Source organism: Pongo pygmaeus, chromosome 18 (assembly GCF_028885625.2).
Source record: "Pongo pygmaeus isolate AG05252 chromosome 18, NHGRI_mPonPyg2-v2.0_pri, whole genome shotgun sequence".
Classification (NCBI taxonomy): Eukaryota; Metazoa; Chordata; class Mammalia; order Primates; family Hominidae; genus Pongo; species Pongo pygmaeus.
Window position 1 is genome coordinate 12292751 of NC_072391.2, and position 15867 is coordinate 12308617.

Sequence of the window (15867 nt, forward strand, 5' to 3'; positions counted from 1 at the left end):
ACACTCTCTCTCTCTTTTTCTGAACCACTTGAGAGTAAGTTGCCTAAACCATACAACTAAGTGCTTTAGTGTGTATTTCTGAAAAACAAGGACATTTTCTTTCTTTTCTTTTCTTTTTTTTCCTTTTTGAGACAGAGTCTCGCTCTGTCGCCCAGGCTGGAGTACAGTGGTGCAATCTCAGCTCACTGCATCCTCTGCCTCCCAAGTTCAAGTGATTCTCCTGCCTCAGCCTCCTGAGTAGCTAGGACTACAGGCACGTGCCACCACGCCCAGCTAATTTTTGTATTTTTAGTAGAGACGGGGTTTCACTATGTTGGCCAGGCTGGTCCCAAACTCCTGACCTCAGGTGATCTGCCTGCCTCGGCCTCCCAAAGTGCTGGGATTACAGGCTTGAGCCACCACGCCTGGTTGGACATTTTCTTACATAACCACACTATGATGATCACAATAGAGAAATTTAACGTGATACAATGTAACTATCATATCTACAGTCCATAGTCAAATTTCCCCAATTATCCCAATAATGTTCTATATGGCTTTCTTTTTCCTGCCCCAGGATCCAATCCAAGATGATACACTGCATTTTAGTTTCAGGTCTCTTTAGTTCCCTTTAATCTGGGACACTTCCTCAGGCCTGTCTTTGTTTTTCATAACATTGATATTATTTAAGAATATTGATCACTTATTTTGTAGAATGTCCCTCAAATTTGTGTTCGATGTTCCCTGATGATTCAATCCAGATTATATTTTTTAAGCTGGAATGGCATATGAGCCATGTGTCCTCAGTGGATCCCACCAGGAGGTGTAGTATGCCAGTTTGTCCCATCATTGGTGATGCTAACTTTGATCACCGGGTTGTGTTCCGCCAGATTCTTTCACTGTACATTTCCCCTTTGTCATTAAAAAATACTTTGTAAGGCTGGGCACGGTGCCTCATGCTTGTAATCCCGGCACTTTGGGAGGCGGAGGTGGGTGGATCACCTGAGGTCAGGAGTTTGAGACCAGCCTGGCCAACATAGTGAAACCCTGTCTCTACTAAAAATACAAAAATAAGCCGGGCGTGGTGGTGAGCACCTGTAATTCCAGGTACTCAGGAGGCTGAGGCAGGAGAATCACTTGAACCCAGAAAGCAGAGGTTGCACTGAGCTGAGATCACGCCACTGCACTCCAGCCTGGGTGACAGAGACAGATTCCATCTCAAAAAAAAAAAAAAAAAAAAATTGTAGAAGTGATATTTGATAAAATACACATACAATTTACTATTAGTGTAAATGAGACACATTACATTCCCAATATTGTATATCCATCATGACTATCCAGTTCTAGAACGTTTCATCACCCCCAAAGTAAATTCTGTACTCACTAAGCAGTTATTCCCTATTCTCCCTTCCCCCTAACCCCCAGCAACAAATAATTTACTTTCTGTTTCTATGGATTTGTCTATTTTAGATATTTCACATCGTTGGAATCATACAGTAGTGTCGCCTTTTGTGTCTGTCTTCTTTCATTTAGCATAGTGTTTCAAAGGTCCATCCATGTTGCGGCATGTCTGGGAAGGTATTTTGAGATAATGTAAAGATCCTCTCTCATGAAACTTTCACTCAGAGTTTAAGCATTCACTGATATTTCTGAAACAGGATTTTTGTTTGTTTGTTTTTGAGACAGAGTCTTGCTCTGTTGCCCAGGCTGGAGTGCAGTGGCACAATCTCGGCTCACTGCAACCTCTGCCTCCCAGGTTCAAGCGATTCTCCTGCCTCAGCCTCCCCAGTAGCTGGGACTACAGGCACGTGCTACTACGCCTGGCTAATTTTTGCATTTTTAGTAGAGATGGAGTTTCACTGTGTTGGCCAGGCTGGTCTCAAACCCTTGACCTCATGTGAGCTGCCTGCCTCGGTCTCCCAAAGTGCTGGGATTACAGAGATGTGAGCCACCATCCCCAGTGTGAAATAGGATCATTTTAAAAGGCCTTTTTCTGGTACCAACTATTCCCCCTCCTCTAGTGGACATGCACTGACTGCACAAACCCTCCACCTTTTCACTGCCAGCTCTCCTCTCCAACCATGCTCATTCTCACCCCCATTATCCCCCCACGGAATGGATCAAGGCTCATGGGCTCATACAGGGTCCACCCCTTGAGACCTAAGACGCATTAACAATGAGCCAGGAGCTGTATGGCTGCAGAACTCAGTCTGAGAGGTCCTGGCTGTGATTCTGTGCATCACCAATTAGAAGGACCCAATGAACCAGCTTAGAGATTCTTCTAATTCTTTCAAGAAGGACAAATTCCCCTTTGTTTAGGCCTGCGTCATTCTTAGCTGCCATCATATGCTGCTGCCTCCAAAATGATGCATTCCTTTTTTTTTTTTTTAATAGATGCATTTCTGACCCTGGGGGGAAAAAGGGCTCATGTACCATGCTTAATGCCCTGTTACTTTAACATCAGCAGGAATGCCCAAATGCCAACTTCACCAGGGCCATTAACTCCAGGGTGATAATGGCTTCATATGCTGTCCAGCTAGGATGACACAAATGCATATGGACATGTAACTAAAACTTTCTAGAAAATAATAATTAAAAAGAAAAAAGGTTTTAACCCATTCTTTCCCAAAGGATGGAATTAAAATGTTATAAGGCATGATTTTGGATAGTGCATTGATAGGGCATTAAGCAACATTGAACCACATGGTGAAAAAGTTCCTATTCCAATCCTACTGAGTTCACCAAGGAAAAGACCCAGTTTGGTGCTAGTCAGTCTCCAATACTTGCTAATTTCTTTTTGACAAAAAGAGAAAGAAGATCTTTGGTTAAAATGTATTTGTAGCTAGAATTTAATAACATCATTCTGAGTTTATTGTATTTATTTTTAACGTTCTTTCTTTTTATAAGGAAGAAACACCACTTATAGTAGTGATATAAAGTATTTTAAAACCAAGTTATTGAAGCTTTAAAAGTGAACAGTTTAGGGAAAATGTTACGTAAGTAAAAGGACAGGTGGTCCTCAGTGTCAGTAGAAATCCTCAGGGTGGTTGTCAAATGCTGATGTCTGGGAGATACTGCTTTAAGCTCTGGGAATGGTTTCAATTGGACATTTCAGACATCAGGAACAAGCTTCTACAGAGAAAGGGATACGTTTTTACGAGAAGTCAAGTAAGGTTTCTAGTACAGTGTAAGGGAAATGGCAGCTAGAGGTTGGTTTCAACCATTAGGCACTCCGAAAAATAACAGAGAAGTAAAGGTCTCCTATGACGTCTGGAATTCAGATCTCCAGTAAAAACCAAAATGGGGTAGCTCAATTTTAGGACTTGTGAACCCAGGACATTGCTGGTGACTTCACCCGAGGCTTTGGAGGAAGTTATTCAGAAATAGCGGAAATCCCCCGAATGTTTAAGAGGTAATAAAAATAACCCTTTACTCCTGCATCTCTATACCAAAATAAGTCTCCCTTCTGCGCCACTATTCCCGACGCCAGTCAGCCACTGCCCTCTTAGAGGCAACCACGCTTCTCAGTTTCCTGTGCCTCCTTCCAGAGATATTTATTGGGAGAACACTTATTCTTCACTCCACGTTTCCGTGTGGCGGGAGCTGTACCAGAGTAACACTCCCTGCCTCTTGTCCCGCCCCTCACTCATCTCTTCACACCTGATTGGAGGAAGCGCCACTGTCCGCTTTCTGGATTGGTGGAGTGCATTTATTCAGGCCCCGGTACGGTGCTTTGCCCTTCCCGGCACCTTGTCCTGGGCACGGCTGCTCCCACCGAGCCCCAGTCAACTTTCTTTGGCTGGAGGGGCCGAAGGCTAGTAGGGGACAAGAGTGTGGAGCTGGGAGCTCCAGCAAGCTCCTTTGGCCACAAGTCTAAGCCCCATCCTCCAACCTAGCTTTTCTAATAATATCCCTCAGAGAACATTCTTTCCCTGTGCCTACGAATCCACCTCATTCCTTGAATGGCTGCCTGGTGTTTTGTTGTGCGGCTGCACCACAATTTACTTAACTAGTTCCCTATTGGTAGCCGTTTAGGTCGTTTCCAGACTTTCTGTGGCTCCATACGGCACTGCAAACGAGCAACCTTCCACTTATTTCTTTGCACACCTTGCATTAATATATTTAAAGATAGATTCCTAACAGTGAAGGCGTTGAATCAAAGAGTATGTGCATTTATTTTACTTGTGATTTAATCAATTTAATTTGCTGCCATGTATACTGGACACTGTTCATACTGTGTCAGCCCTGATCTTCAGAGGGTCTTCAGACAGTATCAAAACCTTTTTCTTTCTTTCTTTCTTTTTTTGAGACAGAGTCTCTCTCTGTCACCCAGGCTGGAGTGCAGTGACGTGATATTGGCTCACTGCAACCTCCACCTCCCAAGTTCAAGCGATTCTCCTGCCTCAGCCTCCTGAGTAGCTGGGATTACAGGCATGCACCACCATGCCCAGCTAATTTTTGTATTTTTAGTAAAGATACAGTTTCACTATGTTGGCCAGGCTGGTCTCGAACTCCTAACCTCAGGTGATCCACCAGCCTTGGCCTCCCAGAGCGCTAGGATTACAGGCGTGAGCCACTATGCCCGACCAAGCACTGCACCAACTCTTAAGCATTTATGTGAGTGGGTGGAGAAGCCTTGATGTTATGTCTTTGGCTCCTGACATAAGTTGCCCCCAAGAAATATAATTCTGGTCCCCAGAGACCAGCTTCCCCAGGGCTTTTCCAAGTGGTGCTGTCTCCTTGCCACTACATACACGCATGTTGCATCCTGCCCTCTCTGATGATACGAAAGAACAAACAGTTCCCGGGGCTGTGTGTTGGATGAAGGCTGCTCCACCAAGCCCAAGGTGGCATCGGAATTAATCCTTGCCATTCACAAAAAGTTATTTTCCCTTCGAAAAATATAATAGTAAACGTGGATCCATCTCCTTCCCCCACCACACCCCAACCCCTATGCCCGCCCTTGTGCCTGCAGGCTTCAGTGCTCTGCTGCTTTAGGGGAACTAGTCTTGTCTTGGTTCCCCTGAACATGGTTCCCTGGAGCGGTCTCTCCATTTCACCCTCAGCTGGCTCTCTGGCATTGTCTAGGTCTTAATTCAAACATCACCTCCCCAGAAAAGCACCCCTGAGCATACCATGTAAAGTAACGACGCCCCCTCCAGCATAATCTAGCCCATCCCTCTAGTTTATTTTCTTTGGAGGATTGCATGGTCTGAAAGCGTCTTATTCGTTCAGTTGTTTATTGTCTCTCCCCCTCTGACAGCTATTTGCTATCGTTGTCTAGTTCTAGAAATGTAGAGCTGTAAAGGCCCTTGGAAAACTCAAAGCCCTATTGTCCAGAGGTATTAACAGAAACCAAGGAGGGCCAAGACTTGCTCCATCTCACAGCAAAGCAGGAACAAGGTCAGGACTAGACCAGGGTCTCCTGGCTACTACTCTAATCATCGTATCTCAGTGGGAGACTCCTCAGAAGGCCCAAGACAATCTTTCAAGAGTCAATGATGTTCCCCAAAAGCCTCTGCCAGTTTGAAGCATAACTTTCGCTGTGGAATACAAACTGCTTTTTTCCTTCTTCAATTTCTTCAGGGGCCAAGCAGAACATTCTAAAAGGCCACCTGAGTTTGGGCATTTACCCACCTGAAGGTAGGAGACTGCACTAGATGAAATTTTCAAGTTTCTGTGTAGAAATCAAAGTCCTAAGATTTGCAGAACTTCTCTTTTAAAAATGTTTTGAGCTACATAAAATGATGATTTTTTAAAGAAGATAATAACATCAAAAGGCATATGCTGAAAAACAGTCTTCTGTCGTACCCCTGTCCTACAACCTGGAAGCAGTCACTTTTATTTTTATTTTTTTGAGATGGAGTTTTGGTTGTTTTTTTTCCCAGGCTGGAGTGCAATGGAGCGATCTCAGCTCACCACAACCTCTGCCTCCCAAGTCCAAGCAATTCTCATGCCTCAGCCCCCCGAGTAGCTGGGATTACAGGCATGTGCCACCACGCCTGGCTAATTCTATATTTTTAGTAGAGATGGGGTTTCTCCATGTCGGTCAGGCTGGTCTTGAACTCCCAATCTCAGGTGATCCGCCCGCCTTAGCCTCCCAAAGTGCTGGGATTACAGGCATGAGCCACCACACCTGGCCAAAGCAATCACTTTTAATCTTTTCAGCTGTTTCTACTCTACTTCCTGTCTCCATATTTCCAAACAATATTCATGCACTTCTATTTCTTGGTTAACTTATTAACTTCCTGCTTAGGGAAAAGTTTCTCTTTTTCACCATTATTTGCCCTCCCATCTCCCTTCTTCCATCGTCTCAATACAGTCTACATTTAGATCAACAATTGTCATTTACATGATTGCTATATAAATATTGTACTCTACAGAGCCAAATAGTGTACTATGATTGCACTTTTCCTTTAAAAACTCCTTTTCCCCTAGCATTTCTAGTTTCCTTCCTTCTTTTCTTCCTTCCACCTTTCCTTCCTTCCTCTCTGTGGTTCCATCTATTTTCCATATTGCTTCAGTTCCTTCCAATTTTTTTTTTTTTTTTTTGACACAGAGTCTCGCTCTGTCACCCAGGCTGGAGAGCAGTGGTGTGATCTCGGCTCACTGCAAGCTCCGCCTCCCGGGTTCACACCATTCTCCTGCCTCAGCCTCCCCAGTAGCTGGGACTACAGGCGACCGTCACCACTCCCGGCTAATTTTTTGTATTTTTAGTAGAGACGGGGTTTCAGCATGTTAGCCAGAATGGTCTTGATCTCCTGACCTCGTGATCCACCCGCCTCGGCCTCCCAAAGTGCTGGGATTACAGGCATGAGCCACCGCGCCTGGCCCAATTTTTTTTTTTTTAAATCATTTCAAGTCTTCTGTTGCAGAACCCCAAATGCAACAAATGTATGGTTTTGGTTACAAGCCTGTGGTTGGCCTGATTCTTTGCAGTGTACATTCTCCAGCCAGTCTCTCTCTCTCTTTTTTTTTTTTTTTTTGAGATGGAGTCTTTCTCTGTTGCCCAGGCTGGAGTGCAGTGGTGCGATCTCAGCTCACTGCAAGCTCTGCCTCCCGGGTTCACGCCATTCTCCCACCTCAGCCTCCCAAGTAGCTGGGACTACAGGCGCTCGCCACCTCGCCCAACTAATTTTTTGTATTTTTAGTAGAGACGGGGTTTCACCATGTTAGCCAGGATGGTCTCGATCTCCTGAGCTTGTGATCCACCCGCCTCAGCCTCCCAAAGTACTGGGATTACAGGTGTGAGCCACCACGCCTGGCCCAATTTTTTTTTTTAATCATTTCAAGTCTTCTGTTGCAGAACCCCAAATGCAACAAATATATGGTTTTGGTTACAAGCCTGTGGTTGGCCTGATTCTTTGCAGTGTACATTCTCCAGCCAGTCTCTCTCTTGACTGCCTTTCCCTGCTGCCTGCCAGGAGGGGCCTCAGCAACTGCTGCTGTCACAGGACAAGTAGGACAAGCAATCCATGTGTGGCACTTTTCAGGGAAGATAGCAAACTCACTTCTAACTGTGGGCAGGACACAGGGGTTCAACATAACCCCAAGATAAGTAGGCGATAAGGCAGATCCCTGGGGAAGGGGTGCCCATAGGGGTCATGCCACATGAAAACGAGGCTCCTCATGATTAAAGGTCAAGCTTCAGCTTACACAGCACATCCTGCACGGGATTTTCATGTCAACCTTATGATGCTGGCAGAGCAAGGTATCATTATCCCCATTTTACAGATGAGAAACCGAGGGTCCTAATGGCTGTGGGTGATTTGCCAAAATTCACAGGACTGGAACTCACTAGTTTTCCAGTTCCAAATACAGGGCATTTTTCTACGACTCTCTTTCCACTCACATGCTTAGGGCCTGGTGAAAACCACGCAGCAGCCTAATTAAGATCAGCAGAGAGGGCACAAGGCAGTATCAAATCATCTTTGTGTCCACTGAGCTTTATACCAGGCAGGGGGAATCTGTGACGGTAACCTCTCTCTGCACTGGCCCATTCGCTAAGGTTGAGGAATGACTGGGCTAATTAAGAGAGGGCCTCAATAAGAACCATGCTTTAGGCTGGGTGCAGTGGCTCATGGCTATAATCCCAGCACTTTGGGAGGCCGAGGTGGGCAGATCGCTTGAGGCCAGGAGTTCGAGACCAGCCTGGCCAACATGGCGAAACCCTATCTCTACTAAAAATACAAATATTATCCAGGCGTGGCGGCAGGTGCCTATCATCCCAGCTACTCGGGAGGCTGAGGCATGAGAATCGCCTGAATCCAGGAGGTGGAGGTTGCATTGAGCTGAGATCCCACCACTGCACTCCAGCCTGGGTGACAGAGTGAGACTCCATCTCAAAAAAAAACCAGAAAACAAACAAAAAAAAACCCATTCTTTAGGCTGCATAGGGTTGGCTGCATTTTTCATCCTGTTATCTCACTGGCCAAGCTGAAGCGTTTGCTGTCTTTTTTGATCTAACTTTGAGACTGGTTTGGATTATGGATAAAGTTTTTCCTTGATATCTAAAAGGAACTAAGCACATGTGGTAGAATGGGTTCAATTCTGTTTTCGAAATTAATTTCTAAATGAATCACTTTTTCTGGGTATCCAGAAAATCGGTGACGTGGATCACACTGAATACACTAAATGGCCTGGATGCCCCAACCTTGATTCGATGCATTGTAGGTACCATGGTGAGCTGTCTTCAGATTCAAGGCCTGAATACTCCCGATTCTGTGAAATACCCATAAAAATAATCACATAAAATAATATAGAAACAGGAAATTACAACTTCAGACTTAAATTTCTTTTTAAAGGAAAAAGAACCCATAAACAGGGTAGAAGAACAGCAAATGGGTTTTTCAAGCAAAAACAAGAAACCTCCGGGCATCAGAACTGGAGAGAGTGGGGCTGTGGAGGAGGAACAAGAGGGAGGAGAAAGGGGTGAGACACTGGGAACTGTGGGTGGCGTTATGGAAATTCTGCACACAAAGCGGAACATTTGTGGCTCAGTGAGTTTCAAGTTTTTTTCTGTTTGTTTTTTTTTTAAACAGGATCTCTCTCTGTTGCCCAGGCTGGAGTGCAGTGGCTCAAACATTGCTCACGGCAACCTCGAACTCTTGGGCTCAAGCGATCCTCCTGCCTCAGCCTCCCCAGTAGCTGGGACTACAGCTGTGCACCACCATGCCCGCCTAATTTTATTTTTTGTAGAAATGGAGACTTGCTGTGTTGCCCAGGCTGGTCTGAAACTCCTGGCCTCAAGCCATCCTCCCACTTTGGCCTCCCAAAGTGTTGGGATCACAGGCATGAGCCACAGTGCCCAGCTGGAGTTGCAAGTTCTACAGTTTGACGGGAATAAGGATAGTGCTCCCAGAAATGTCCATCTTGACCCCAGGTAACAAAGAGAATTGACACCTCCTCGCTGTTTCCTAAGTAGAGGTGCCGTCCTGCTATGCCTTAGTCCAATGTTTGCTTAAAGTGTGTGTGTGTGTGTGCACGCGCGTGTGTGTATGTGTGTGTCGCACGTCTAGCTCTGGGTGTGGAGAAACACAAACAACCTTCTGGAGGCTCACTGGCCCTCCCTCTTCCAGAAGCAACATTTGGTTTGCTGTTGCTCGTGGAAAGTCACCATGAGGGTCTCATGGATAAATAAGTCTGTGGGATCTGCCCACGGACAGGGTAAGGGTCCACTCCTGTCCTTTTCTTCATAATAACCACGAATCTCCACCCGTGAGCCCCATCCCCTGCTTGCTGTTGCCAAAGGAAGTCACTTTGGCACATACTCCCTTACGTGCCAGGGAACAAGAGTCACAGAGCCCAGCTGGCTTCCTGCGGAGGGAGAACGTGCTGTTAAGATGACCGCTCCGTCCGCCCAACTCCATTCCCACCCTCGGGAGTTCTTCCTACTATTTAAACCACAGCCGATTCCCAGTCTGAGTTGGAGCCTTTTCCAGGAACTGTAGGCAAGAGGACAATCCCGAGGTGTGGAACCTTTCAATACAGACCTGAGATGTTTGGCGTCTGGAGGTCCGAGGCAATCTCCCAACTCAGAAGTGTTCCACCCACAGCTCCTGCTCCAACAGCCAGGGAGGCTCTGGCCCAGAACCCTGGGGAGGGCCGGGCTGGTGAGCAGTCACCCAGGCCACCCTGCAAGGACTCCCAGGCCTGCTCCGGGGCCGGTGGTTCAGCCTCAGGCTGGCCAGAACCCAGGCCCCTCCCACTGCCCAGAGCACTCCGAGGGGACGGTGGCTTTAGCCTCTGTTTTCAGGAAGGCAGAGGTCAGCCCAGCCTCCTGCCCTAGTATCTGGACACCAGCCAGCCAGGAATATTCAGGCGTCTGAGATGCCATGGGGAAGGAGGAAGCCCATTTACCCTGGGCCGCCCAGCTCCATGCTCACTGTGGCTGGAGCTCTGGGCACAAAGTCAGCATTTGGCTCTCTCCGGAAATGGCAACAGGCGGGACACTGGAATTTGGCAGTGCCCCAGGGCAGAAGCCACTGAGGATCATTCTGTCTGTGCAGCCCTGGGTCTTCCAATCTCTTGGAATAATAACAACCACAATTTCAACAATAATGATAGCCAACATTAGTTGTCTAGTGTGTCCCAGGCACTGTTCCAAGCTCTTTTGCCTGGATTAATTTATTCATTACTCACCAAAACACTCTGATGAAGGTTTTTAAGTTAGCTTTGCTTTATTTTTATTTTTTTGAGACAGAGTCTAGCTGTGTTGCCCAGGCTACAGTGCCATGGTGCGATCTCAGCTCACTGTAACCTCCATCTTCCAGGTTCAAGCAATTCTCCTGCCTCAGCCTCCCGAGTACCTGGGATTACAGGCACCTGCCACCATGCCCGGCTAATTTTTGTATTTTTAGTAGAGACGGAGTGTCACCATGTTGGCCAGGCTGGTGTTGAACTCCTGACCTCATGTGATCTGCCTGCCTCGGCCTCCCAAAGTGCTGGGATTACAGGCATGAGCCACCGTGTCCAGCAGCCTTGTTTTACAGGTAAAGAAAATAAGACCCAGAGAGGTTAGACAACTTCCCCAATGTCACACAGCTAGTAAAAGCTGGAGCTGGCATCTGAACCCAAGCAGCCTGGCACCAGAGAAACCATTATGTAGCCCACTTAAATGTGAATTTCCCTTCTCTTTTGGGGTCCTCTTACTTTAAGAGCTGATCAGAGATCTAGCCAAAGTCCTAGGCCCACACACATAGCTTCAGATGGTGGCCACTGCTAAGTTATTCCTTCAGGTCCCACATCCTGGGAACATGCTTTGCAAAGCACACTGGGGACAAGGGAAGCAGAGAACACAGGTCATCCCCAAGTCCTCCAGGCTGATGGCTCTTCCCACCGCTGCACGCAGGGTAGATACCTGTCAGTGAGGGGACAGTCCTGTCAGAAGGACAGGCAAGCACTATGATCCACTTTGTGGGTGAGAAATCAAAGTTAAGGAGTTTGTTCACATCATCCAATTTGCAGGTGGCAGAGCCAGGGCTCTAATCCCAGCCTTCCGATCACTGTCCCATTGCCCGTTCTTTAAAAATGAAGCAGTTATTCACCTAGCATTTACTGAGCACCTGCTATGTACTGGGCATGAGTAAGGCATGCTCGGTGTGCCCTGGGACTGCCGAGTCCCTAAAGGGCAAGGGTGTGTAAACGGACGGACATGATGTGATGGCACACGATGGGAGACACTTGTGGTGTGATTGGCCCTGTGTTGGGGTGGGAGCAGCATCAGAATCTTCATGGAAGAAGCGACACCTGAGCTGGGTCTCTAAGGACGGGCGGAGTGGTGGGAGAGGGTGTCACAGGCAAGGAGTTCGGGACGCCCCACAGTGCAGAGTGGCACACTTAGGAGAGCATGTGCCGGGCTGGGCCCCAAGATGGACCAAGACTCTCCACTGATCAAGAAGCTTAAGGGCCTTGGAGACCACACAAAGGAGAGCAAATGTTATCCTGGAGGCCAAGGGGGCTGGGGAAGCTTTGTAAGCAGAAAAGGCATGATCTGCTTCTAGAAGAAAACCATTCCACAGTCAGAACGATGGAGTAGCAGGAGGCAAATGTGGGGAAGCTGTTGGAGCAGCCCTGTTGAGAAATGATGAGGGTCTCAAATGAGGTGGGAACAGAGGGGTGGACAGAAGGGAGGGAGCCGAGAGACCTTCCAGAAGCAGAAGCAACAGGACTTGATGATGGGCTGGGGAATGGGGCACATGATTCTAGTGCCATGATCTGCACTGGGACGGGGAGCAGAAGTAGGTGTTTGAAGGATGAGGGAAACAGTTCATTTGGTTTTAGAAATTGGTGACATGGTAGAAATGTGTTCAGGTAGTTGGAAATATAGTCAGGACTGTCACTCAGGAGAAAACAGGCTAGAACCAGGAATCCTGGTGTCGTGGGTACACAAGTGGCAGACAAAGCCACTGGTAGATGAGAACTCCTGCTCAGGGAGAAAGCATTAAAGGAGAAGAAAGGATGGAAGAGAGAAGGCCAGGGAGGGAAACGAAGGAGTGGGTACAGAAGTGGTAGGGCAACCAAGAGCACATGGTGGGACCCAGAAGCCAAGAGAGAAAAGACTAGAAAAATGGGACAAGGAGGGAGAATTAGCTCATTGGCCGACTTGGCAACCACAATTTTAGGGAAGTGAACTAAAGCCCTTTATTTTTCTTCCTGTAGCATCTCTCAGGGCCTGATGTTGCCTTGTAGTTGTTTACTTGGATATTACATATCTGCCTGCTACAATGTCAGGTGCCGGGCATGTTTTTGCAGGACAGTATTCGCAGCACTTAGAACACGTGTTCCTTATAGATGGTGCTCAGTGAATATGTGTTGAATGAATGACTAAAGAAGCCAGATTTCAAGGAGCTAAAGGGCTAATAACAAGTAAAAAATGAAGCTAGACTTTTCTTTAAAATCTGGCAATAAAAGGAGAAAAAAAAGGTTTATCCAGGGCTTGGAGTCTCTTCTCATAGAGGAAACCCTAGATGGCTTCATGGGTGAATTCTGCCAAACACTTAAGGAAGAATAATACCAATTCTAAACAAACTGTTTCAGGAAATTGAAGAGAAGGGGACACCCCAACTCATTCTGTGAGGCCAGCATTGCCTTGATTCCAAAACCAGACAAAGACATTACACAAGAAAGGAAAGATAGACCAATATCCTGCATGTGCATGAGTGAAAAAAAATTTAAACAAAATTTTAGCAGATCAAATCCTCCTATCAAGAGGTGCAATCCAATCTATTTCTCCACCTGCTGAGGCCCAGCTGGCCTTGTGATTTTTTTTTATCAATAAAAGGTGGCAGAAGTGTGACACTGTGCCAATTCTGGGCCAAAGCCTCAAGAAGCCTCATGCATGTCCACTCTCTCTCTCTCTCTCTCTGCCCAGTAACTGTGTGAAAAAGCCCAGGCTGGCCTGCTGGAAGATAAGATACCACTTGGAAGACAGACAAGGTTTACCAGTGAAGGACACCCTAGACCAGCCAGCCCCAAGCTGACCCACTAGCTGACCACAGATACATGAATGAGCCCAGCTGAAATCAGAAAAACCACGCGGCTGAGCTCAGCCCAAATTCCCCACCTACAGAATCATGAACAAAATCAGTGTTTTCTATTTTAAGCCATTACATTCTGGGGTGGTTTGTTACCCAGCAAGAGCTAACTGATACAGTGAAGATACCGCTGTATTAGATTCAGAGTTCCTCAAGTACAGACACGATGACTCACTGACCTTCCCCAGTGCCCAAGGTTGCTCAGCAAATACTTGTTAAATGTTTGCTAGTTTGTGCAGCTTTCACAGAGCAGCTAATAACTGCCATCCTGCCAATGACTGCTGCCTGACCCTGTCAATTAAAGAGCTCACTGCTGGCTGCTGTCATCCAAAGAGCTCCTATAATTATGCTACCCAGTAAAACCACACTGCAGCTCAGAGAGGGTTAATGATATACCTGCAGGCACACAGCATGTCAGCGTGAGAGTGAGGTTGATGTGGATTACGTTGCTCGGGGTGAGGCAGGTGTCAAATGCAGGGTGTTCCCCAGCCCCACACCCATTAGTTTAGGAATATTCTTTCCTTCACAGAGCACCTTGTCTTGGTGACTTTCAAGTAATCCCCAGGCCCATCAGTCACTCTTGGTTTAACAGCTTTTTCTCTTTTTTTAAAAAATTATTATTATTATTATTATTATTTTGAGATGGAGTCTCACTCTGTCACCCAGGCTAGAGTGCAGTGGCACGATCTCAGCTCACTGCAACCTCTGTCTCCTGCATTCAAGTGATTCTCCTGCCTCAGTCTCCCAAGTAGCTGGAACTACGGGAAAGCACCACCACATCCAGCTAATTTTTGTATTTTCAGTAGAGATGGGGTTTCACCATGTTGGCCAGGCTGTTCTCAAACTCCTGACCTCAAATGATCCACCCGCCTTGGTTTCCCAAAGTGCTGGGATTACAGGCATGAGCCACTGCACCCAGCTACTTTTTCCTCTTTCATAAGTGACAAGACCTATCATTTTTATAGATGGATCTTTGCTGGCGAGTTAAAGACTGTACATCACTGTGGACAACTCAGCCAGGCCCAAGGAGTCTCAAGACTAGGAAACCAGGGCCCCACCTGGTTAACCTGGAAGTTAACGTAGGAAGGGGTCACAGGGTAGAAGATGAGCAGGAAGTAACTTGAGTGAAAAGAGGTAAGAGCACAGACTTGAGCCAGACTGACTGGACTGTAGACTAACAACCACTCAGTGTCCCTATTTCTCCACTCTAAAGTGGGGATGACATTGGTATCCCTACCCCCTGGACTGTTGGGAGATAATGAAGTGAAAGTAGTTAGAACAGCATCTGGCATGTAGCAAATGCTATGAAGTGTTACTGACACAGGGCAGGTGAGCCCCCAAATTGGGGCTTTACCCAGGAGGGTTCTTGGCTTCACCCAGGAAAGAATTCAAGGATGAACCAGTGGTGTTAGCAACTTTTCTTGAAGTGGCAGTGTACAACAGCAGCAGACGGACTGCTCCTTGGGGAGCAGGGCTACCCTGTAGGCAGTATGCCTGGAGGTAGTTCACCACTTTTAAGTATATGCAAATTAGGGGGTGGGTTATGCATAAATTTCTAGGAAAAGTGAGGCATCAGGCAGTCGCCATGGAAAGGTGCAGTCACTTCTGTGTGGACATGTCTTATGGAAAGGTACTTCTGGCCAGGCACAGTGGCTCACGCCTGTAATCCCAACACTTTGGTAGGTCAAGGTGGGTGGATCACCTGAGGTCAGGAGTTCAAGACCAGCCTGGCCAACATGGTGAAACCCTGTCTCTACGAAAAATACAAAAATTAGCTGGGTGTGGTGGCAGGCACCTGTAATCCCAGCTACTCGAGAGGCTGAGGCAGGAGAATCGCTTGAACCTGGGAGGTGGAGGTTGCAGTGAGCTGAGATTGCGCCACTGCACTCCAGCCTCGGCGAAAGAGTGAGACTCTGTCTCAAAAAAAAAAAAAAAAGGTACTTCTGTCCTGTCCCTATTTTAGCTAGTTTGGTGGTCTGACGTGTGGGCCCTATCTTCCAGTCCCACCTCCTACCTCATTATCAATCATCACCAGCATCGTAGTCAAGCAATCTGTCATAGAACAGATACCCCCAGGCCTTTTTCTTCCCCAGAAAGCCAGTGTTCTCTCCTCCCATCCACCACCACCATTCTCAGAAAGGAAGCCACCAAATGGAAATAAACCACCAGGGCAGCCTCCAGGAGGGAAGGAAATGCAAACAGGCAGCTTGGGGCATGTGGACAAGTAGGGGACATTTCAGGCACTGTCCCAGCACCGCTTATGTCGACGTTTCCCCAAATCTGCCATTCCTGTTTAGCTTACTCACTTTTTAAACTTACAGTTTTATAAAAGGCAACCTTATATCGCAACTGA

The 15867-nt window shown here is 47.0% G+C and overlaps 1 protein-coding gene across 3 annotated transcripts in view; it reads right to left on the bottom strand.

Annotated features, from left to right (window-relative positions):
* Positions 1-15867, bottom strand: part of EMP2 (epithelial membrane protein 2) — a 52535-nt gene that overhangs the window by 21516 nt on the left and 15152 nt on the right. The window contains exon 1 of one of the 3 annotated variants that reach the window (XM_054455167.2): positions 9972-10137. The exons of 1 other annotated variant lie outside the window; for it this stretch is intronic. Coding sequence is in view for 1 of the 2 variants with exons in the window: in XM_063655320.1 (XP_063511390.1) it covers positions 8633-8659 (27 nt within the window). In the remaining variant the exon portion in view is untranslated. Of the gene's footprint in view, positions 1-8632; positions 8702-9971; positions 10138-15867 lie in introns of those variants that run through there. One more of the 3 variants, XM_063655320.1, reaches the window with a different exon arrangement.